We start from the raw sequence: 24,728 nt of genomic DNA, 5'->3' as shown, positions 1-24,728 counted from the left end.
AGAATATTGAAGTACCAGACCTGCTAAGGTTACATGGCTGCATTTCAGAAATATTTTGTTTTACATTTCAGATGATAAATTCAAGCACTGTTAATGTTTCTATAGAAGGAATTCATGTTGAGTACATATTGGGATTTCCTTTGGCCTAATTTCTTATGTGCAGATGATTTTTTTTATTTTAGGAGACCTGAATTTTCCTAGGGAACACAAACATTGCTATAAGAGCCGTGGTGGCATAGTGATTAGAAAGCAGTACTGCAGGCTACTTCTGCTGACAGCAGTTTGGCAGTTCGATTCTCACCAGCTCAAGATTGACTCAGCCTTCTATCCTTCTGAGAGCAGTAAAATAAGGACCCAGATTGTTAGGGGCAATATGCTGACTCTATAAACTACTTAGAGAGGGCTGTAAATCACTGTGAAGTGGTATATAAGTCTAAGTGCTATTGCTACAGCTATAATGACAAAATGGTGATGGGAGTTCCCAATATGTACATATGTACATGTGTGGGGTTATATATTTTCTTTTAGAAGATAATTTTGAATACTAACTATAAAGATAAGTCTTGGGATGAATGCTAATCTAATATTTTCTCCCATCTGTGATTCAACTCAAGTTTGGTTCCAAATCTATTATGAAATCTGAAAATAATAAAAGACTGAGCTTGTATTGGATGAAATCTTTTTTCATGATATGGTTCACCAATATAAAATACCATAGACTGATAGACCAGTCTAATAGGTCTAATCGCACACCAAAGAAAGTTCTGCAGAGAAGTATTGACCACAATTGTCCAGATGAATAGATTTAAATTTTTATTCTGCTATAGATTTTATTCTGATTATGGCTCACATGTCCTCTTATGCACATGTGATAACATACCTATCTTCTCAATATCAGAATTTTCAGTTATGGCCATTTGACTAAAGAAACCTGGCACATGAGGCTAAAGCAGGTAGAGAAGACAGATTTATCTGATGCTTAGGCAGAAGAGGAAGCAACTTTACTGCCTTGAGGTCAATTCTTGCAGAAATTTCCATAAGACTGTTATATTTGTTCTTAATATATTTTTATATGTGTGTGCTTTGATCCAACTTGCATTGGTGTCTGTGCTATTGTAACAGGGTGTATGTTTAAACTTCAGAAATGTAAGAATAACATTTTGATGACCAGCTCATGTCATTCACACTTTCTTATCAGCTAAGCAAGTTTTTTTTAACTTGAATATAAACTCACACAACTTCAAAGCATGCATATGCATATACAGTCAACCATGGATGTGACTGCTCAGTACAACGTTGTCATATGTGTAATTAATAAACAAAGAGATCTAAAAAGAGGAATAAAGGAAAAAGGAAAAAGTTAACAGTGTTTGAAGCTAAGAAGGATTGGGATGACTAGGAAGAATTCACAGCTGTAGATTAGCCTGAGAATGGGGGGTGGGGGGGAGAGAAGACCAATAGCAAATGACTTCTTACACTTTTATAAAGAAAGCTTGTCCATACTGTCACCAGAAATAGAGCTAAATTTTTAGTCTTTGCAAATCAATTAAATGTTATCAATATGTAAGATCTCAAGGTTCAGTCTTGAGAATCTTTCATGCGTCTATCCTTCAGTAGGATAACTTTTGGCAAATGGAACGGGAGTAACTTTGCTGTGATGAGAGAAGATTATTCTCCCAAAAAGCTAAAATTAATAAAGAACCATGGCACCAGTTGAAACCGCGAAAAAAAAAAAATGCAAAAACAATTCAATTTACCCCAAATGGAGAGATAGTTGGGCAGTGACTTATAGATCCCAAAATTCCACCATTGTTAAGTCTCGTCTCCTCTTTCCTGGTCATATTCCTGATCATATCCTAGACCAATTCTTGAATTCAACTCATCTGCGTGGAACCCGCACTGTATATCAGAGATATTCCATGAGAAGAGTCCTCTACTCTTCTGTTCACAATAGAATACCTTAGCCACCAGGCTCGAAATCTTGGGATTAGACAATTTAGAACTATGCCACCTTTGGTCTGACCTAAGCGTAGTACACAAAATTATTTGCTACAACGTCCTACCTATCAATGACTACTTCAGCTTCAACAGCAATAATACACGAACACCCAATAGATAAACTTAAGGTAAACCGCTCCAAACTTGATTGCAGAAAATACAACTTCAGCAACAGAGTGGTCAATGCCTGGAATGCACTACCTGACTCTGTGATTACTTCCCCAAACGCCTATAACTTTAAACTTAGACTGTCTACTGTTGACTTCGTCCCATTCCTAAGAGGTCTGTAAGGAGTGTGCATAAGCACACCATCGTGCCTACTGTCCCTGTCCTACTGTCCCCATTTATTTGTATCCTTATCCTGTATTCATAATCATGTTTATACTTATATCTGTTATCTTATACGTATTTGACAAATAAATAAATAAAAATAAAATAAAAATATAACCAAAAATGAAACATCCTAAATGGGGAATTCTGGGAGCTGAAGTCCACTCTTCTTAAAGTTGCTGGGATCGAGCAACACTGTTTTAAAAACTAGGAAAAATTCAGAAGTCATGCTCAGTCTATTTTCCCTTCCGTTTTACATTTATAGAAACAGTAAAATTGCTTATAAAATCTTATTGTAGAATTCTTGATCCATTACAAAGGAGAAAAGTGCAACAAGTTCCACAAGTTACCAGAAAAGGGGAAAAAAAACAAAAAACCCAGACCTTTATAAACGTATATGAAAGACAGATTTCTCTTGATGCTATTTTAAGATAAAAGAAAACAAGCAGCCTTTGTATGTGACCAGAGCAAAAAGATCAGTGATCAGGCTCAGCAGGACTGAATTAGTGAATGACTCATCTTTCTCCTGGGAATGCAATTGTGCTTTCAAAAGAAAATTCTGTGTAATATTTACTCTTGCAAACTATAACATGATGTCACAGGATATTAAAGGGGAAGAAACACTGTGTCTAGAGGTGGGGAGATTTTTACAATGGCTCTTGGAAAGGGGGCAATTAAAGGTCTTATTTGTTTATAGGTTTCCCCAGAATCTTGAACAAGAGGGCAGATGTAGAAATTACGGTGATGATACATAAATAAATGCATAAATAACTCATTACACAGCACTTTTTTTTCTAGGGCCATTAGTGTAAAAAAGTGAAACTGCAAGAACAATATAAGATTTTTAAAAAATGAATTGTAAAGTGCTGAAGGAAATGCTGTGCACAACTGAAAAAAGTTAAAATGGCATGGCCATTCATATTGTGAAAAGGACACATCATACACTATGCATGCTATACAGTTTATATAGATAATATTTAATTAGCTCTTTTGATTTATTCAGAATGCCCCACAAATATATTCATGATGTACTTGTCCTTATAGGGTTTTTTTGACATTATAATGTCTTTTTTTTCCTTTACTGGCCTGTGCTGTTTATATTTGTTCAAAATAAATTAAAATTTGACCAGGAAGCAAAATGTTGCAAATTCAAAACTCCCTGCTTTAATTCTGATAACAGTTACATTGACTAATATTGGCTCTGTTGCACAATTAATTATTCATATAATCGATGGTTAACCATAAGGAAAAATATTTTTCACTTTGTTATTGCAAAATTTGCCCAAATGTCCATGCACAGAAATCACTTCTAAGCTTAGAAAAGAAGCCTAAAAAATGTAAGAGTGTTCATATATGAGAAAACAATGTATTTTTGATACCTCATTTTTGTATTCTATGGTGAATTATTCTTTTCTATTTCTTTTTTGGAAATAGTACAGTTGCACTGTGATTTTGTATTACATATTATATATTATATATACCCTTATTTGCATTATTAGTTTCATATTTTCTGTTTTAAATAAAAGGAATAAAGAAATAAAAGAAACCTTCCCTTTAAAATGTAATATGTTTTGCCAGCATTTAAAATTACACATTTGTTACTGCTTTTCATAAAATGTGATTTGTACCCTATCCCAGTTTCTAGAAAACACAGGACCTAATACAATTAAAACTATGGAAGTACATCTAAATCCAATATATTTCAAACCAGACTATTACACTATAAGAGGAGACAGAAACTTTTCATTTCTACCATTTTTCCATTATTATTTTTTTCCATATAATCTGGTAAATGCAATACCTTCAGTTTAAAAGTTTGTTTTCATTAGGCAAATCTTATGTGTTGAGTTAAATATTCTCCTTGGCAATACCACTATTCTGTTCCATTCTTGTCTATTCTTGTCCATTCTTAAAAAGATATTTTGAAAATACCATATATTTGTTATTTATTGTTATTTATGTTTTAACATGTTTTTATTTATTTATTTATTAAATTTATTACATCACCCATCTTATTGTTGAGCAATTCTATATTGTCTGTAAGCCAGAGAATCATAGGTTTGAGATAGGTGGCCATCTAAATTGAATGAATGAGTGAATGACTGAATGAATGAATATTTTTATTAAATATTCCAATATAGAAAGACTAATGAAAACTACAACTTCCAACTCTTGTTTTGCTAATATGTAGCCAGAGGTTTGGCTAAATGGAACATTCTGACATGGATGTTGAATTATTGTTCCAGGAGTTCTAAGACTCTGATTAAAGTGGGTTTCTTTCAGAAAAGAAGGAAATGGAATACGACAACTTGGCACAGCCAACTCACTGCAGCCTATTTGCCTCAGCCAACTTGCCATGGCCATGGCTCACCATGGAACAATTTGCTGCAGGACAATTCAACAATTCAATAATTCAATTTAATTATTTAAAATAATTAAAAGATTATTTTAATTTTTGTCACTCCCATTTCATTTTGTCCCTCCTTTTGTATCCTTTCTCCCTACGCACAGTCACTCAGGCACTCGTCACTTCCCGCCTGGACTACTGCAACGCTCTCTACATGGGGCTCCCCCTGGGGTGCACCCGGAGGCTCCAGCTGGTCCAGAACGCGGCCGCACGGGGGATTTTGGGGGCGACGAGGCGCTCCCACGTGACACCTCTCCTGCGCGAGCTGCACTGGCTCCCGGTGGTCTTCCGGGTGCGCTTCAAGGTGTTGGTGACCACCTTTAAAGCGCTCCATGGCTTAGGGCCGGGGTACTTACGAGACCGCCTTCTGCCACCAATAGCCTCCCACCGGCCAGTACGCTCCCACAGAGTGGGCCTCCTCAGGGTGCCGTCCGCCAGACAATGTCGGCTGGCGACCCCCAGGGGGAGAGCCTTCTCTGTGGCGGCGCCCACCCTCTGGAACAACCTCCCCCCAGAGCTACGTACAATAACAGACCTCCGGATTTTTCGTCGGGCCCTGAAAACCCATTTATTTCAACTAGCTGGGCTGGCTTGAGCCAAATTTTAAACGGATTTTAAATTGGAATGTTTTAATTACGGCCAAAATTATTTAATTATTTTAAACAGTTTTAGATTTTGTATGCTTTGTATATATGTCTTGTTTTTACTTTGGCTGTTCACCGCCCTGAGTCCTACATTGGAGAAGGGCGGTATAGAAATTTAAACAAATAAATAAAATAAATAATAATAATGATTCTATTCCACCATTTCTTCAATATTAGTGTAACTCTTGTCCCATGGTGAATTGTCCCACAGCGAGTTGGCCATATCAAGTTGGCCATGCCAAATTGGCCTAGACCAGTGATGGCTAACCTTTTCCGGACTGAGTGCGTAAAGCATGCATGCGTGAATGCGTGTGTGTGTGCTTGAACCTCCAAAATGCAATGTGCACGTGACTTGTGCAAGAATGCCCTGCAGGTGATCTGCTCATGCGTGTGCCCCTCCACATGTATCCTGCCCCTCACGCATGCACAGCAGAGATCCAAAGACCAGCTGGCTGGCGGGAGGCACCTGCGCATGCACAACAGAACTGAATTGGGCTGATGCCCATAGAGAGGGTGTTGTGTGCCAGAGGTTCACCATCACGGGCTTAGACCCAGAGGTGGGTTTCAGCAGGTTCTGACCAGTTCTAGAGAACCAGTAGCAGAAATTTTGAGTAGTTCGGAAAACCGGTAGTAAAAATTCTGACTGGCCCTGCCCCATCTATTCTCTGCCTACTGATAACATGGAGAAATCAGAAATCTGACAATGGGTCTCCATTCATTTACATCTGCACACAAGTATCCTTTCTACATTAAAAATGAATCCTGACCTTTTAATTAAAATAGAAAAAAGAAGGGGGAAAGTGCCATTTACAGAGAGCCTAAATCTCTAATATTGGAAGCTTACTATATGTGCTGCAATTAATTTAAAGTGCAAATCAAGCTCTCTGGGCATTAAAAAGGCTTTTTGGAATCCGATTGTGACTTTGAGCCCCCAGGGACAGGATAATTGATCACTTCTGTAGTTATTTTTAATAATCCCAGTAATATTTTTCATCGCATAGAAAGTTGCCTTCCTATTTTATATTCAAACATGTTGTCACAGTACTTGGCCATGTGTTAAGAATTTTCAGTCTTGCACTTGTAGAAATTTAGTGCCACTTTCTGTTTTAAGGGAAGAAAAATGTGCAATATAAAGTTTAGCATGGATTTTAATCATATATAAATCTAAGAGCAAGATATTATAAATCATAGTTAAATGTTCTTCTGGAATGGTTCAATGGAAGTTGGAGTAGTTTGCATTATTCTGTAATGGAGAATGCCAAAATTTTTACACATATATAGTAGATTACTCCCAGTAAAGAAACAGGGTATACAAACCGTTTTTATGAATGCAATATAGATCTTACAGATCCTATAAGATAGTTAGGCACCCTAATTGTCATTTTTCTCAAACTTCATCCTCTTGGGAAAAAAGAACACTTTCTATAATATATATGTTCTTGGAACTATAAATACCATGTTTTATTTCTCATCTTGGGGGGGGAAAAAGCAGATATAGGAATATTTGTGGATTTTACCACGCTAGTTGTTGCTGACTATAGAGGGTCGTGCTCATCTCCATTTCAAGGCCATTGAACCAGCACTGTCCAAAGATATTTCCGCAGTCATGTGGCCAGCATGACATCATGGAGCATTATTACTTTCCCACCAAAGTGGTACCTATTTATCTACTCGCATTTACATGCTTTGGAATTGTTAGGTTGGCAGGAGCTAGGGTGAGGATCGGAGGTCACCCTGTACTGTGGTGCTCGGGTCTTGAACATGGATTGCCAGTTTTCTATCAGACAAGTCCAGTGTCTTAACTATTGAACCACCACACTGTTCTTCTCATCTTGAAAACACTGAGCTAATTTTCTTAGAAAACCTGCAGAGCTTATTTAGAGAATATTCGGTCTTCAAGCTTTTACGGTAATGTGTTTGTGCGTGTGTGCACATGTGCACTCTTGAGCATACATATTATAAAACGAGAACAAAAATAGAAATGTAGTTCATTTTGTTTTATTTAAAAAAGAAGTCAAATTCTGGCTTTTGGGATGATATTTTTTAAATTTAATCTGGAATTCTAGTTCAATGATCTGTGAATACTTGAAAATATCAATTTGCTGCCATATCCAAAAATACTCCTGGGGAAACCATGTCCCGCAGTTTCATGTGCCACAGATGTAGAGGAATAAGCCAACAGGCATAGTCATAGATTTTTTTTTGATAAAGAGGTAGGGATATTCAGATCCACAGATCACACAAAACTTGATGGGATAGCTAAGATACAAAAATAAAATTCAAAACTATCTTGATAATTTACAGTAGATGCTTTAGAGACATGAACTGAAAATAACAACTTAACACAGATAAGTACAAGATTTTTCATTTAAAAAACCAAAACTAAATATATAGATACAGGATAGGATCACCAAGCTTGACAACTTTTCACAAAAAATGTAACTCAGAATAGTAGCTGACTGAAAACTGGATATGAGCCAGTAATGTGATTGGTGGCAAGAAAAGAAAATGCCATTTTATTCTGTATCTATGGAATTATACTTTCCAAATTATCAGAAGCTATCATCCTACTTCATACTGCTTTGATCAGATCTCACCACAAGCACCGTGTCACAAGTTATGAGTACCATGCTATAACACAGATTCAGAGAAACCTGAAAGAATTCAGGTAAATATAATCTGAGGACTAGAAACTAAAGGCAAACATAAACTACAGTAAGTTATAGAGTAATGGGAGGACATGTGCATTTTTAGCCTTAACAAAACAAACTGATGAGCAATATTATAGAATACTGCAAAAACCAGAAAGGATATCACACAGAAAGTCAAGACAAGCCAGAATTTAAATTAAATTAAGACAGATTCCTATTGAACATTAGTGAAACTACCTAATATTAATTTGATTCTGATTTCTCTCCTTTTTCTGTAGAACTTTCAGAATCATATGGAACTTTTCAAAAGCATATTTTTAAAAAGGTGTGAAGTTTTAGAATGAAAAAAAAATAGAATAGAATAGAATCTGGAAGGGGTCTTTTGGAGGTCTTCTATTCCAGCCTCCTGGTCAAGCAGGAGAACCTATACCACCTCAGACAAGTGACTGTCCAGTCTTTTCTTTAAAACCTCCAATGATGGAGCGCCCACGATTTCTGAAGGCAAGCTGGACAGCTGGTTAATTGACCTCACTGTCAGGAAGTTTCTCCTTAATGCCAGGTTGCTTCTAGATTCCAGATTGGAGCTAGATTGCTGTGATGGAATTTACAGTAGATTTAATTATCCTTATATTATTATTACATCACCTGTAAACCGACTGCAAGCCTCCATGATAAATACGGTACTTATATAAATAAGAAATTGTGACAGATTAAAAAAAAAATTGAACTCTTATCCTTCCACCTTCCCCTTTACCTAATCTGGCAGATGTGCAGAATAGCACTAATAAACACCAGCAGGCAATACATTTATCTTTCCTGTCGCAGCCCTTGGAATGACTTCATTTGAGTCTTATATGACTAGATAAACAGAGCAGAGGTTTGAAGACCCCCTTTTTAATGACTTATATTAAAAACATGCATTCCAAAAAGAGACTACCAGAAGATAAATAGCTCTGCAAAATAAAAGCTTTTCACCAATGGAAGAGCAACAAAGTGTGGAGGAGAGGTGACGTTGCAATGTGACCTAGTTTGCATACAGCATCTCCAAGGCACCATTAAGAGTGTCCTGGGGTGTGAATTATTATCATAAGCTTCCAAATTCCAAAGTCCCCAAAGCATAGAGAGTTACAACTGCTTTCCCTATCAAAGGGAATGAAATTGACAAATTCTATGGCATCTCTGTCTTAGAGATGCTTGAATTTTGATAACTCAATTTAGTGCTGCAATTATATGAGAGCTGAGATTCCTGCATGCTATCAATCTATGAATGATCAGCAGTGTCGGATGGACAGGCCCACGTTTTCTGTTGAGTATGTCAGCTTTGCCAGGAAATTGCTAAAGCTGCAGGTGCATATGGGGTGCTATGTGTGAACATGTGTGGGAAGAGCAGAATGTTTTGTGATTTATTGGCAGGTACTTTGTGGGAGATTACAGCATTGTATCAGCTTTATTTTTATGCCCAGTGTCACAGAGTGAATCCCTGCAGAGCAGCAAGGTGAGACTGAATACTATATTGTCAAAGGGATTTCTTGTGCAACAAGTTGTCTCTGAATGGGTATCATTGTCCATGTAAGGTCCAGTCCAGTTCATATAACATTGCATGTGGCCCAGAATGACAGCTGTAGTGAAGAAGAAAAGGAATCCCTACAAGTTTAGTATTGTGTACAGAAACAATGTTCACACATTGACCTGAATGGAAGTAACCATAAGACTTATACAAGATTCAAGGTTTTATTTTCCTGCCCCATTTTTTGAGGGTTGTTTTTGCCAAAAGCAACTATATTAATCTCCACTTTGAATCTTTATTGATGGAATATTTTTTTTCCATCTGACTTTTCCCCAGTGCAACATGCCCCCACCGCACTGCTACTAGCCACGAGGCTTTGAAGAGAAAGCACACTGACAAATTTCACAGGGCAGGCACTTGAAGGCAATCAAGCAATTGCTTTGCTGTCCAGTCAAGCCATCAATTTGTGATTTTTTTACACTCTTTCTACTGATAACCGAGTAGAAGCTCTTGAGATGGCATAGTAAATTGTCAAGGTGCATTAAAATGCATTAATCCTAAAGGATAGTCTTCACTTACAAGCATTAATTTTGTTGTTGCTGTTACTTTTTCCAACTTTTTGGGTCCAGCAGGGATTGCCTGTCAGTATTTTATGTGAGGCACTCATGTTTACTAAGAACCCCTCAGTTCAATGGAGCTTAGTTTTTCAAATTGCCAAACATAAAACTGAACTCTCTGCTATAAATGGACTTTTCCTTTTTTTTCATTCCAAATGAAGGCAGAGTTAAAATTTAATCTTTATCAGTCTGGTTCAGTACCCTACACTTCTATGAAATAAAAGGGCAGGTAGCTCCAGTGTGTGTATTTAATGTAATTGTTTGATAGTTTAAAAAAATAATCCACTTTTGCCACTATGACTAAAGCATAATATTTTCTACAACTGATGCAAATGACGTTGCTTTACTTTTGTATGCTACCCATAATCACTACTATGAAGGCAGAGATAGAAATCATATAAACAAACAAATATATAAATTAAAAAAAAACTTGGTCACCTTTCATATATCTTAAATATGCTAAATCTGAAGAAGGACGATATACTTATTGAATTTACTTTTTTGTATAACAGGATTATAATAACATTTTTAATGTTATTTGTGTGTGGTGTGTGGGATCATTATTGCACATAAAGTGGCTTGTTTGATTTTGGCTAGCATGTTTTGCAAACTCAAAGAGTCATGGTTTATTCAAGAAATCATGTTTAAAAAATGCCTTAAGAGCATTTTAGCAATCCAATATTAATCTCAGATTTGGAGTAGAAAAGGACAGTTTTAAATCATAAAACACAAAATCAATGCCAAACACAGCATCCTTTCTCTATTTAAATTGTGTTAATTATATTATGTCAGTGAGGCACTGTTGAATGTGAGAATGGGTTCTGGAAAAAGGAAAAACTATGCTGATCAAAATATAGTATCATTTATGGGATTATAGTTTTTGACATAGCCTAAAACTCTTTAGATACTGATCTTCTTCAGTGACCCTTCACTGAGACAATTATCATATCTAAATTTTAAGGATGAATGTACAGATCTATTGAATATCTAAGTAACAGAGTAATAAAATAAAAGGATTGGAAGGAACCTTGGATATCTTCTAGTCCAGGAGTCAGCAACCTACAGCTCTGGAGCCACATGTGGCTCTTTCACCCCTCTGCTGCGGCTCCCTGTCACTCAAAATATGCATCACAACCGTCAATGTGCGACACCCGCCGGCACGTGATTTGTTGAGCTTTTCAACCCCCGGTAGGCCAACCATGGATAAATTCAAGAAAAGAAAAGTTTCAGAAGAAAACAGAACATTTAATTCAACTACATATGCTAGTTTTGTGGCCGCTCAAGAAATAAGTCAGGCACAGGAAGGTTTTTGTGGCTCCCAGTGTTTTTTTTTTTTCTGTGGGAAACAGGTGCAAATGGTTCTTTGAGTGTTTAAGGTTGCAGACCCCTGTTCTAGTCCAAGTCTCTGTTGAAGCAGGACACCCTAGAGGCCTAGACCATTTCAGACCACTGGTTGTCTAGTCTCTTCTTAAAAACCTACAGTGATGAAGCACCACAACTTCTGAAGGAAGCTGTTCCACTGAATAGTCATCAAATCTATTTTAAAAGGACTACGGGCAGAGCAAACCAGCAACCAGTGCAGTTTGTGCCACAGGGATCTTACATGGGTCAACTGATGGGCCCCAAGAACTATCCACATAGCTGCTTTCTGTGCCAGCTGCACTTCCAAATACCTGTCAAAGGTAGAGTTGCTGGTTCATGCTTTCTACAAGTCCCAACTGCAGTAGGGCAGTAATTTTAGCATCTTAAAGATTGATAATGTTTGTAAAAGAAAGAAATATAGGGATGAAGAAACAGGCATTCTGAAGCTGACAGCTGACAATTTCTTCCTGCCTTGATGCTATTCCATGTTTTACAACCTATTTGACTTTTCTAATATATTGGGAATGGAAGGAACTGTTTTCAAACTTTGACCAAAAAAGAAGAAGAAGAAAACTTCTAAGTGAGTTTTAATTGAACTCATAGCATCTCCACAATAGAGAAATTGATTGATTGAACAGTTACGTTTTTCCTTTCTGCAGACTCTCTAACAGACTCTCTTTGGTTTACAAATACCATATAATCCCAATACAAAAAACAAAAAATACAGAAAAAGAATCTAAAAAAACTAAGACACATTATGACTTAAATGCCCTCCAGAATAAACAATAGTCTTCAATATCTTCTGGAACGGTAGGAGCAGATCTAACTTCAAGTAGAAGGTCATTCCTAAGGGTCAATGGCACCACCAAAACAAACAAACAAACCACTTCCAAGCACTGACCCACTTAAGCCTTCTGAAAGTGGGGAAAGTAGGGAATATCCATGTGCTTCTTTTTCATGAAGAAGAGCCAGGCCCATTCCTACAGAGAGATGTGGTCAATAGGTAGTCTGAAAATTAAAAGGAGTCTGCTTCAATTATTTGAGAACAAAGCAGCAGTTGGGCATTAAGTAAATAAAATGAGAAATCCATTAAGTATCCAATGTGTAGCCAGTTAATCTCAATAATAAAATGCATTTCACCCAAATTAAGAACAAAGACAATTATGGTGTTGATAGCCCTGAGAGTTTATCATGATTGTCCTTATCACTGCTACTACTTGGTTATTGAGGTTCCTACTTGGCAGCATGACCCTTGACATTAGCTCTTTAGAATCATTTGCCCTACAGTACTTATTACAGAGGGTGAACCTCTGCCCACCCATTTCTGAGATCACTGGTGAAATCCATTTTTTTTACTACTGGTTCTGTGGGTTTAGCTTGGTGGGCGTGGCTTGGTGGGTATGGCAGGGGAAGGATACTGCAAAATCTCCATTCCCACCCCACTCCAGGGGAAGGATACTTCAAAATTCCCATTCCCTCCCCACTCCTGGGGGAAGGATATTGCAAAATTTATATTCCCACCCCACTCTGGGGCCAGCCAGAGCTATTATTTGCCAGTTCTCCAAACTACTCAAAATTTCTGCTACCGGTTCTTTGAACTGCTCAAAATTTCCGCTACCGGTTCTCCAGAACCTGTCAGAACCTGCTGGATTTCACCCCTGTCTGAGATGTATATTAAATCTGGTTGCACATCTGGGATCCAGAGATCATAGGGTGCTAGAAAATCCAGATAACTTGAATTTTTATAAAATCTTGGTTATTCTTCCCAAGCAGTTCCTGCTTTAGAAAACTGCTGTATGATTGAATGTCTAGTTACACATGCACAAAGGAAACAAAGTGTATGATGATGCCACAAGCGGTAAAAATAAGAGGATTCCCATTTCCGAAGAAAATGGCTAGTTTATATCCTGGGGTGCCCTGTGAGCTGATAAATAAAGAACAGATGCATAATTGATTTTCTTTTACTTTTATTTATGAGGAAGCCGTCGTCCTCCCTTTTCTTTCTTTGCTTCAGTGAAGATCTGAAACTGAAGGAAGTGATCATTATACTATTCTTCAAAAATGATCTCCTCCGTCTCCAAAATCTGTTGTCCAAAATCTGACAATGCAAATTACTTCAGTCCAGCAAGATATCATGTTCTTTACTGGAGTAAAAAACTTCCACATGTTTTAAGGTGACAGTTTACTGCCACCACCTCCCTTCAAAAGAAAAATCAAGGGAAAAGTGATCAAACAGAAGCAAGTAAACAAATCAGCCTCTCATCTCTTCCATGGTTAAGTAGTACAGGATGAAAAGAAAGATCCAAGAAAAGCATCTCTCCATCCTTCCACTTCTCTCCTTCTCAGCTGGGAAATCCCTTGGAAGTTTTATCCCTGGATTAGAGAGAGATGACAAGCCAGGCTTCGTGGCCACTGGTGCCCATTTTCTCCCTTCCTCTCCTGTTCTGGGCAGTTAGCATTGTGGGTCCTGTCCTCTCTTCAGCATCCAGAGAAAGGGGCTTGGTGGGGCAGCAGACTAAAGCACTGTTATTAACATCAGCTGCCTGCAATTACTGCAAGTTCAATTCTCACCAGGCTCAAGGTTGACTCCTTTCTAAGGTAGGTAAAATGAGGACCCAGATTGTCGGCGCAATAAGCTGACTTTGTATAAAATATACAAAAGTATGAAGGCTATTGCTTAACGCATTGTAAGCCGCCCTGAGTCTCCGGAGAAGAGTGGCATATAAATCAAATAAAAAAAAAAGTCAGAAGTGATTCATATTTATTTATTCACTCAGTCATTTATTCTCTCTCTCTCTCCCCTCTCCCTCCCTCCCATAGAAAGATTCACCCCGTCTCCCCCTCCCCCTAGCAGCCGAGCTTGGGCTTTGCAGGATTTAGACCAATGAAACAAATCTAGCCTACTGGTTAGTTAGCCAACCGCATATTAGCCTGGTAGGTTGGGCTGCGAACCCATCTCATGTGATTAGCTCTTAGTTCAGCGGGAGCGGTGGGGGTCGCAGTTTAACTGGGTTAACCGAGAAAAGGGCCGTTTAAATCACCTCAGGTCAGAGTATCGTCGGAAGGCGGAGGTTTGCAGACTAGACGGAGTTGCTGAGTTACCTCCAAAGTGCAGAGGCTAAGTAAAACTGCAGCACATCTCAAGAGGGCAAAGCTCGGAGATTTTCCACGAGGATTTTGTCCGAGATGTTTCCTACTCTCCACCCCCCCACACCCCTCACCATACTACACCTCCGGACTCATTTTTCGCTTATGCTGTACGGCACGGCTGTTACTTTGGATTTGGCCGAAACAAAAGCGGAGGTCAGGGTGTGTGTGTGTGTGTGAGTGGGGGGGGGGTACTATTAATAACGCCGCGCCTCGGTTAGAATCAAAGCCGTCACTTGTTTTTTAGGGGTGTTTATTTTATTTTATTTTATTTTATTTTATTTTATTTTATTTTATTTTATTTTATTTCAATCAAAAGGGCGCTCCAAACAAGGAGGGGTTTGGTCGCGAAGTCCGCTGCCCACCACGCACAGACCCACCCAGCCACCCACCTCCCCGGCCGTTTTCCTGCAAAACGCTCCTCCTTTCTCATTCACCGCTCGGTCGCTTTTGAGCCTCCGGGATTCCCCCCCCCCCCCCACCTCCCCGCGCGGCTTTGCTTGCTGGAAGGAAAGAAACGGCGCTAGGACCCGGCGCACCGGCCGGCAAAGTGCCGGCAGCCCAGGCAGTCCGCGAGACTCCTCCTCATTCCCAGTGTCAAACTTGACATCAGGCTGCGAGCGGAGCATGGTAACTTCTCCTGCCATCAGAGCGCTCACATCAGTGGCATGCTCCGGGAAGAGATGCAGCTCGCGCTGCCCTCTGCACCAGCCACAGCATGGATTGTCACTTCCCCAGCCTCCTCTTCCTCCTCCTGGGATCTACGCTCGGCTGCTTGGCAGATCTGAGTTTTTACCCAACCAACGAAGGTAAGCCGCCGAGGAGGAGGCGCCGCTTTTCGGAAAGCCGGGAGTTAAATGCCTCGCTTGCCAACCTGGTCCAAGGGCTGGTTGCTCTTTTTTTTTTTTTATTAAGGTGGTCCGCGTGGGCCACTGAAGAAGAGCGATAAAAGCTGAGCTGCGTTTATCCCGGACCAGCCGCTGGGCGTTTTTTTTTTTTTTTTTTTTTTTTGGTGGGTGTAGCTATGAATGGGCGCAGATTGGCAAAGTTGGTTCGGACGCGCCTGGTGGCTCGTTGGCTGTGACGGACCCGAGTCCCTTTAGTTCCCTCTTGGGGAAGATGCAGGTGAAAGAGAGCCGGGCGAGCTCTCGGTGTTTTGCATCAGCTGCGGCTTGACTGTCGCGCGTCGAAGCGGGTGCCGGTGCGAAGTGACTTGGATCCAGGTTATAATGAATAGGGCGTGTATGTTTGATTATTAGCATAAGTGTGATGGCGCAGAGAAACCTTCCCGGGGAAGTCCTATACCATGCGATCGCCTGCCCTCTAAGGAGGGGAGGAAGAGTAAACTACGCGGCGTGCAACTATTTTTTTTTTTTTTTGGTGAAAGCCAAAAAGGAAGAGGAACAAAGAGTAGATTTGGAGAAATGAGACGGTGCTTCCCAAAAAAAAACCAAAAAAAAAAACAAAAACCGATGCTAATCCCGTATCGCCTTTTCTTTTGAGTCAAGTAACTAGAGACGTGGTTTTATCTGGACTAATGATGGGAAGGAAGGCAACCTGTTTTACTCGGGAGATCTCCCACGAGTTTATTAGGGCAAAGACTTCTTTTTGCAGAGATCGCAGCTGGTGACTCATTTACACCTATCATTGTGACGTAATTGCACCGAATCATTCCACGGAAATAATTAATTAAAGAAAAGCCCAGTACACCCACTTTTTTTAAAAAAAAAAATGTTATAGAAATTAATGTTTGCATTTTAAAGCGTTGCTTTATTAGTTTGCGGCATAAACTTTAGATGTAATGAAACGTTGCTTTTTTTTTAAAAAAAAAAAAACCACTTCTCTTTGGTGTGACTTAGGGGTATCACTTATTTTGCTATGTAAATTGAATGTTATAATCAATTTAAATAGGTACAATATGGGTAAGAAATTGTTACTGGGATTCCAAAAGCTATATTTTGAAGGAAAATATGAACATTGAATAGATGTTTTCCAAAAATAATAGAAGATATTCCACATATATTCCGTAATATCTCATTGAAGTTACAGCGTTAAGCATTCAATCTTCAACATGACTATCCAAACACACTTTGTGTGTACAAAACCTACAGGCCAAAAGGGTGGGGATAATTCATATCCAGTAACTGTACAATGTTGCACCTGCTTGATCACTGCTAGTTTAAGGGATTTCTAAATGTTTTTGTTTTGTCTTGCATTTGCAACAGGAAAAGACAAGAGTTATTTATTTGTTTATTGGTTCTGCTTTGAGGAGTGCTATATTCAGGAACAATGCAGAAATGATTTTTGTAAGAAAACAGCCAGTTTATTTCGTCTTAAAAGAAAAAAAATCTCCCTTGTAAAACCACATTCAGTGTATGTGTGTGTATAATTTGACTATATATATTGGAATCAAATAATGAGTAGAATGTGTGTAGCTGATAGGAAATCTCTTTCTGGAGAGACCATTCTGGAGTTAGGTAAAAGTCTTATCAGCAAAACTCAAGGATAATACACAATAGAGCAATAAACCACCTAGTGTGTTGGCAGGCAAATCATATTACATATTAAGATAGCAACAGTTACTATATAAACCCCTTAGGTTTGTATCTGTTATATCTGTTATTTTATGTGTGTGTGTGTGTGTGTGTGTGTGTGTGTGTGTGTGTGTGTATTGCTTTTTGCTATTTGAATTTGGCTGAAAATTGAATTCATTGTCCACAGAAGATATTGTTTGGACAATATGTTTTCTTTCTCCAGTCTATGTAGTTGGATTCCCTCCCCCCTTTCTTTGTTTCTTACTTTTGGGATTGATGGGCAATAATAGATTCTATATAATATTTCTTAGTATCATAATAACCTAGCTGAGTAAGCTATATCTTTAATTTTTAAATGTAAAGCAACAACATTTATTTAAATTGTCCAAACTTTGAAATAAGTATATTATAAGTAATATTAAGTTTTAAATTTATGTAATTTGAATTAGGTGTATTATATAGAATAAATATAGGGAAAATATTTCGGCTGTTCACCGCCCTGAGTCCTATTCTGGAGAAGGGCGGTATAGAAATTTAAATAAATAAATAAATAAATAAATAAATAAATATACAATAAAATATAGAAAAATGTGTTTCTGTTTGAGTCCATTTGATGTTTTCTCAGACATTCAAATAAAAATATATTTTAAACTGTATTATTTGGCATAATTTCTCTATATTTGAACTGTTTATAAAATAACATAACTATATTATAACTATATTATAAATAGCACTGATGAAAACAGTCACTATTTTCTGAATTTGTTAAGAGTGCATGCCTATAAATATAGAAACTAAACTTGCAGTTGTTGTCAGCTGCCCTGAGTCCTTTTGGAGAAAGGGCGGCATATAAATCTAAACAAACAAACAAACAAACAAATAAATAAATTTAATTACCTGTAAATTAGCCATATTGCAATAATAGGACCTGAATGGACATACAAGGATTAATCCTTTTCTTCATACCATCTACTGGTGAATTAATGATCAAAACACTTAAAAATTATTTTGGAGCTCTACATATGATTTGATCTATGATTCTTCAGAAGAGCAGAGCAAATTATTTGTATGAACTGAGTTGATACCAACTTATACATACTTGTGTTAACTGATTACTTTTAGGCGTGTGTATCTATTTCTTTTTAAAAAAGCATTTGTTTCCCATATAATTTGATTGCTGTGGTTATGTGGCATATTACACAAAATATATATTATAGCCATTCTGAATAGGACCATATGATATCTTTCATTGAAATTCCAATTAAGCAAAGACATGGTAAAATGTAATTTTCTTCAGTGCTATTTATAATATAATATTAATTAAATTGAAATATGTTCTAAGGATGAATATTGTGTATTGAGTCATAGAGGCATTTAAATAATCTCAAATTGTTTCTAAATATATTGATTATAAATAGAAAAAGTTGTGAAGAGTTAATCTTGTAGCTGTTAACAGTAAATTGTTATAGAAATTAATGTCTTAATAATGAATAGAATTTATTCCTTGCTGAGCTTTGAATAGATTTTTTAAAATAATAATAGAAATTTAAGTCTAAAAGCACATACTTATAACTCCCCTCTTTTTTCAATTCAAGATGGATTTTTCAAGAGTCTCCTAGATTTTCTGGAATACAGATCCCCCCACTTTAATTGGAAACATGTTAAAGTTGCACTTTTTGCATCATCAATCAAATAATAATAATTGCAATTTTGTAACTTTTTTCCCTTAATCCATTTCTATAATGATACTATTTGCTCCTGGTTACCGGCAACCTTAATTTAACTGTTTTATAACCTGCAACAGTTAACACTTGACCTGGGTCATTAACAGGATTATCAGCAAATTGGTTTAATCTTTTACTGACAACCTGAATTGCTTCAATAATATTTTGACTATGCAGACAGGAAACTTCTTTTAACCTCTCAAATCTCACATAAAGAATTTCTTATGAATACAATTTTCACTCCCTACCGTTTCCAAGTCACTAGAAATATACATCTGTTCATGGTTACCATCAGGCTGTACTTTGGTAAACAAGTAACACAAAGTATTTCAGTTTACAATATATTTGTAGTTCTGGTTACAATGTGTGAATATTTCCTTCTAACCACTTTGTTATAACTATATAACTACATTTGTTCAGTAGTTAGCTACATTGGTCTCCAAAAATAATGTTTAATAGTAGTTTTAAAGTTTGTGAAGTTAGTAGCAATGAATTAGATCAGGAATACACGAGCAACCCAAATATATATATATATATATATATATATATATATATATATATATATATATATATATAATGTTTGTATATAAGTTTGTATTAAATCTATATTCAAAAAACCTCTAACAAAATTATACTTTTGTTTTCCTTCAAACAAAGCAAATAGTTACAAGTAATATTATTTATGTTGTGCTTGTATGCATTTTTAAAAAATTAATCCTCTGGAATATTCTTCAGTTTTTCTGCAGAAGTCATACATCAAGTTTAAGGAGAGCAAAGCAATTGCAATTGTATGCTCTCATGTACTTATTGTTTAGAGAAGTAGCCAGTCATTACGAGGCTTATAATGGATCCCATTTCTGGAATTTTATTTCATTATAATGTACATTTTTCAGTATGAGATAAAAGAAGTTTTTAAAAATGAAAGGCAAAACTGATATCACCTGAATGATAGAGAAAGCTTTTACAAGACTCAGCATAATTAAAATTCCAGTTTTATAGCTATCTAGCTCTTCATCTTCTCACTTATTAAACCCTGCTGATGCCTGTTTAATCCCTGCTGTTAAGCCAGTCCGAATGACAGGGGTTTAAAATAGTTCAAGTATATATAGGTGTAACGATTTGACCAATTTCTGATCTGCTTAAAAGTTTAGCATTATTCTATCACATTAAAAAACAGCATTTAGGCAGGCATGTGTATTAGTGCTGTGCCTGAATGAAACTGCTGCTATAAAACTAAATAATCACAGTTGTAATGCAGAATCCCAGGACAGTTTTCAAAAGGTGCTTTGGTTGCTCCAACAATAACTGGAATACATTATAATGCCTACTGTAGTAGTAGTATAGAATTGGGCATGCCATACCTGGTCAGCCAAGGAGTAAAGAGTGCCCCTATATTTTTTCCAGATATGATTCACCTAATAGCCCTTAAAAGTTACGTCAATATAAAACTCAAAATTTTGTCAACTACTTTTTCCTATTTCAAGTTTAGGTTAATGTTTATTTATTTGAATTTATAAGCCATTCAACTTCAATGGATTCTTAATACAGGTAAAAGTTCTACTTTAGAATCTTGTTTGTCTTGATATTTTCTAACAATGATTGATTCATTGGATAAACTTGCAGCCTGTTGAATGAGACATTTTGAATTTAGAACACATGATAAATATAAGCCAAATGTAAACTGCTATCATAACTTAACCAAGACCTTGTGTGGCACTTAGAAAAAACTAAGCAAATGCTGGTGGAAGAAATTAAAATAAAGGGTTAAAGAACTAAAGTACAGAAAACTTTAGAAACCAGTCAGCTTTAAATAAGCAGTAAGAAACTTCTTTGAAGAAAAAGTCTTTAGAAATCAAAACATGTCGTAAGGGTTTGCCATTTCATAAAAATCCATATGATTAGTATAAAGGATATTATCTTTAGTAATATTTGTCAAAATGTAGGAATTAAAACATTGTCCTTCTGGATAAATGTAGTATGAAGCAAATTTTGTTTCTGTGCAATAAATTTCCTTCCCTTTTGCTCAAGATTGCACCATTTTTCATCAATCAAACTTGTTTGATTGAGATAATTGTTACTGAATGAAAGGTATAATAGCAAAAATGCAGGATTTTTTTTTTCTTTTGCCATGAGGAGTCTGGTATTTATCACCAGCAAGGGTCACTACAGAGCTTTTATCAACAGCAAGAGTAGAGGATGGCAGAATTTTTGAATTAAGGCGCTTGCTGTTCAGCTAGGCACGATTCAGTTTATTTATATTACAACCACACTTGATTTCTATTGAACTATTTGTTTACATAATGGAGGTGTAGATGATATAAAAGAGTAAACTCCTATTGTCATAGAAGAGATTAAAAAGTGCGCATTTAATTCCTTGTATTGAAATTATCAAAAAGAACTTTAGGGTATAATAATCCGAGTAAAACCCATAGTTATATCCTAGCTTGCTTACTCAAATTTGAAGCTCACTGGGTCCTTTGGGATTTGCTACCAGGAAAAATAAAGTTAGGAATTCTGGTGTGTGTGTGTGTGTGTGTGTGTGTGTGAAAGAAAGAGAGAGAGAGAGAGAGAGAGAGACAGAGAGAGAGAGACAGAGAGATTGCATTAAAATCAATATTCTATAAGAGTGACATTCAGATATTTTTAAATAAAAATACATAAATCTTAGACTTAAATTCAACTATTTCCCTCTTTAAGTGTAATCGACTTCTAAACAAAGATATTAAGGCTGTCTTATTATGGTTGGTCACAGCTAGATATTTAGCTAGATGTTTAGATTGGATTTAGCATTGTTGTCTACCTGTTGAATTCTTATCAAAGACCCAGGATAGAGATATGTTGTTTTGAAATAATATTAAAAATATTGTCACAGAATGTATGGTGTTTCAAGTGAATCTGTTTTTTTACAATTGACTCATGGTGGTTTGTCAATTCCGATGGTGTTCAAGTGGTGCTCCAGATGTTTGGAATTGTACCAAAGGTGTCTATTACTATTGGTACTATCTTTACTTTCTTTTGCCACAGTTATTCTACTTCTACTTGTATTTTGTAATTTTTCTCCAATAGTTTCTCTTCTATTCTGCTGTCTCCAATATATTCTAATTTATATATGTAGATATATACATTCAATTCTAAAACAAATACATATATTTTAATGTTCTTTCTTTTAAATATTTTATAAGTATAAATAAACTTTATACATACACACAAACTTATTTATTTAAAAGAAAAAAAATAACTAAAAAGTAGGTGTTTGTTTTAAATTGGGTTTAAATTCAAATTATAATCAGTGCACAAACTATTGAGCAGTTAACTGTTATATTTTCTGCATTAAAGTAAAAATGTTAAAGGATACTTTATTCCAGTGGATCTTAATTTCTAGATTTAGCTGCATACAACATATCCTTGAAAAATTATTTTGAATGAACCATTAACATGTAACTATTTAAAAATAAAAGCGTTTACTATAATCCAACCATACTTAATTTAAATTAATTTGAAACAGGAAATATTCTGAGGCCTTAATTCTATCGTTGAAGTTGGATACTTAAAATTTGTAGTACTTTGGCTATAAAAAGCCTACTGGGCTTCCCAAATAAATGTGTTGCAATAATTTAACTATGATTAAAACCATCTGAAAATCTGAACTGAATGTGGCATCAGGTTAATCAATTAATCAATTAATTAATTACATAGAATTATTCAGAAATTGCCTAATCCAGAGACTATTTTCAGTTGTATGCAGTCAATTAAACAAATCAACATAAACCCAGTGAAAAATGCAATACAATCAATGAAGCCCAAGGCTCCAGTAAATGACTATGATTTTAACTTGATTTTGGAAATGAAGCAATAACATCTTGCTGTCCTGAAATGCTATTGACTGAAATCCATTACATTTCCAAAGTTTTACATTTCAGCTTGCTTGCAAAATTTACAAATAGCAAATAGGTTGGTAAAAAGCAATTGAGATATAAAAATAAAGATCATACTACTTGAAAGGAACTGCTGGGAGAGAGCAACAAAAGACTAAAGACTAGCCTACCAAGCCCTTGTTGAGGATTAACGAAACCATACAAAATTAATTCTTTAACGTGGGGAGACATTATTCAAACTGATGCACTGTAAGTGAAAACTTTTAGGCAGCTTTTTTGTAAAGTAATGTATATCCTGCTGTTTCGGGCAGAGTGAGGAAGAAAATCCCATTAATCTGGTGGAAAAAATATTGGGAAAAGAATAAAAGCCCACCAAACAAACAGTAGTGGAAATGTACAAGAAGTTTGAAAGTGAAATAAGCTTGCATGTGGGAGAGAATTATAGCATTCAATTACATTAGGTGAACTCATTTGGTATTCTTAAGAAAGTCCGGTTCTGTTTTCAGAACTCAGTGTTGAAAATTTTTATACACAAATCAGCCTATCAACTTGTGCATTTTATCATTTTGTTTAGGTTGCTTTTACAGAAATAAGGAATTTGGGGAATAACAAATCTATTGTCTAGCACTTTGCCGGATCTAAATATATAGATAAAAACAAATATGAAACATTACATTATAATGTAATAGTGATATTCTCAAAATATTTTTTTCTTTATATTTGTATCACTTCTACAAATCCAGGTAAAATTCAGCTTTGCTTTTGTGAATTTCTATTTTGTACAGTTGTATGCAAGTTTACAGAGATACGAGCTCTACTGAATCTAAAAGTACTGTCATGTGAGGATAAGACTATCTGATATATAGACATTAAAACTTTAAGAAAAACAAAATACAATGCTATTCCTATATGATTTTCATTTGCTGAAATACTTTACATTTCAATTTTTATTAGAATTGTTGATTCATTATTTTTCATTTTTTCAGAAACAATATTCTGGATTTATCAACATAGTTTCAGAGAAAACTTCGCACCACTTCTCAAATCGGCAAAGAAATTTTTACAGCTATTTTTAGAATTAGAGTACTTTAAAAATACTTTTTGTTTTTCAGAAGGTATTAGAATTGTCTCTTTGTAAAATGTTCTTCTACTTGAGCTCAGTCCTGGTGACTTTTAGGTACAATACGATAATATTGGAAAAAGCTACAAGGTGGGTTTTTTTTTTTTTCATTTCTTTTTGTGGACTGCTTTTTTGACTTAGCAATCTATTCCACAGACATAGTGTTCCTCTCCGAGTGCTAATTATAGCCCAACATACTTGTCTTCCAAGAACAGAGAAGGTCTAATATTTTAATTTTATGCTGCTTTGTATTGTATCCTCTACCCTACTTACATATTAATGAATAAAATATTGGGCTGAATTATTATCAAAAGGCAATGAATTAATAGACTATTTAAAAAGAAGAACAGAATAACAATAGAATAACAGAGTTGGAAGGGATCTTGCAGATCTTCTAATCCAACCCCTTGCTCAAGCAGGAGACCCTATATCAGTTTAGACAAATGGTTCTTAAAAACTTCCAGTGTTGGAGCACCCACAACATCTGGAGACAAGCTGTTCCACTGGATAATATTCTCATTGTCAGGAAATGTCTCCTTAGTTCTAGCTTGGTTCTCTCCCTGATTACTTTCCACCCATTGATTCTTGTCTTGCCTTCAGGTGCTTTGGAGAATGAGTTAACACCTTCTTCCTTGTGGCAGCCCTTAAATCAATATAGCTTAATTTAATAATGGTTTCAACTGACTAAATCTGAATGCAACTGCTACAAAAAGGCAATAATACATATCATTAGTCTCATGCCAGATTCATCAACTATGCACCCTGTTTGAAACATGGTAAAAGGTGGGATATACTGTACAAAAGTATGTCCT

The 24,728-nt window shown here is 36.2% G+C and overlaps 1 protein-coding gene across 1 annotated transcript in view; it reads left to right on the top strand.

Moving 5' to 3' along the window:
- The first annotated feature begins 15,330 nt into the window (after positions 1-15,330).
- EPHA3 (EPH receptor A3) overlaps positions 15,331-24,728 on the top strand; it is a 205,858-nt gene continuing 196,460 nt past the window's right edge. Inside the window, exon 1 of the mRNA XM_070943746.1 lies at positions 15,331-15,472. Within this exon, the coding sequence (XP_070799847.1) occupies positions 15,382-15,472 (91 nt within the window). The 5' untranslated portion in view covers positions 15,331-15,381. The remainder of the gene's footprint in view (positions 15,473-24,728) is intronic.

This window comes from Pituophis catenifer, unplaced genomic scaffold (genome assembly GCF_029215685.1).
Source record: "Pituophis catenifer annectens isolate HBS135680 unplaced genomic scaffold, rPitCat1.0.hap2 SCAF_4, whole genome shotgun sequence".
Lineage (NCBI taxonomy): Eukaryota > Metazoa > Chordata > Lepidosauria > Squamata > Colubridae > Pituophis > Pituophis catenifer.
The sequence above is the reverse complement of the archived record's forward strand: the minus strand, read 5'-3'. Positions and strand labels throughout refer to the sequence as shown.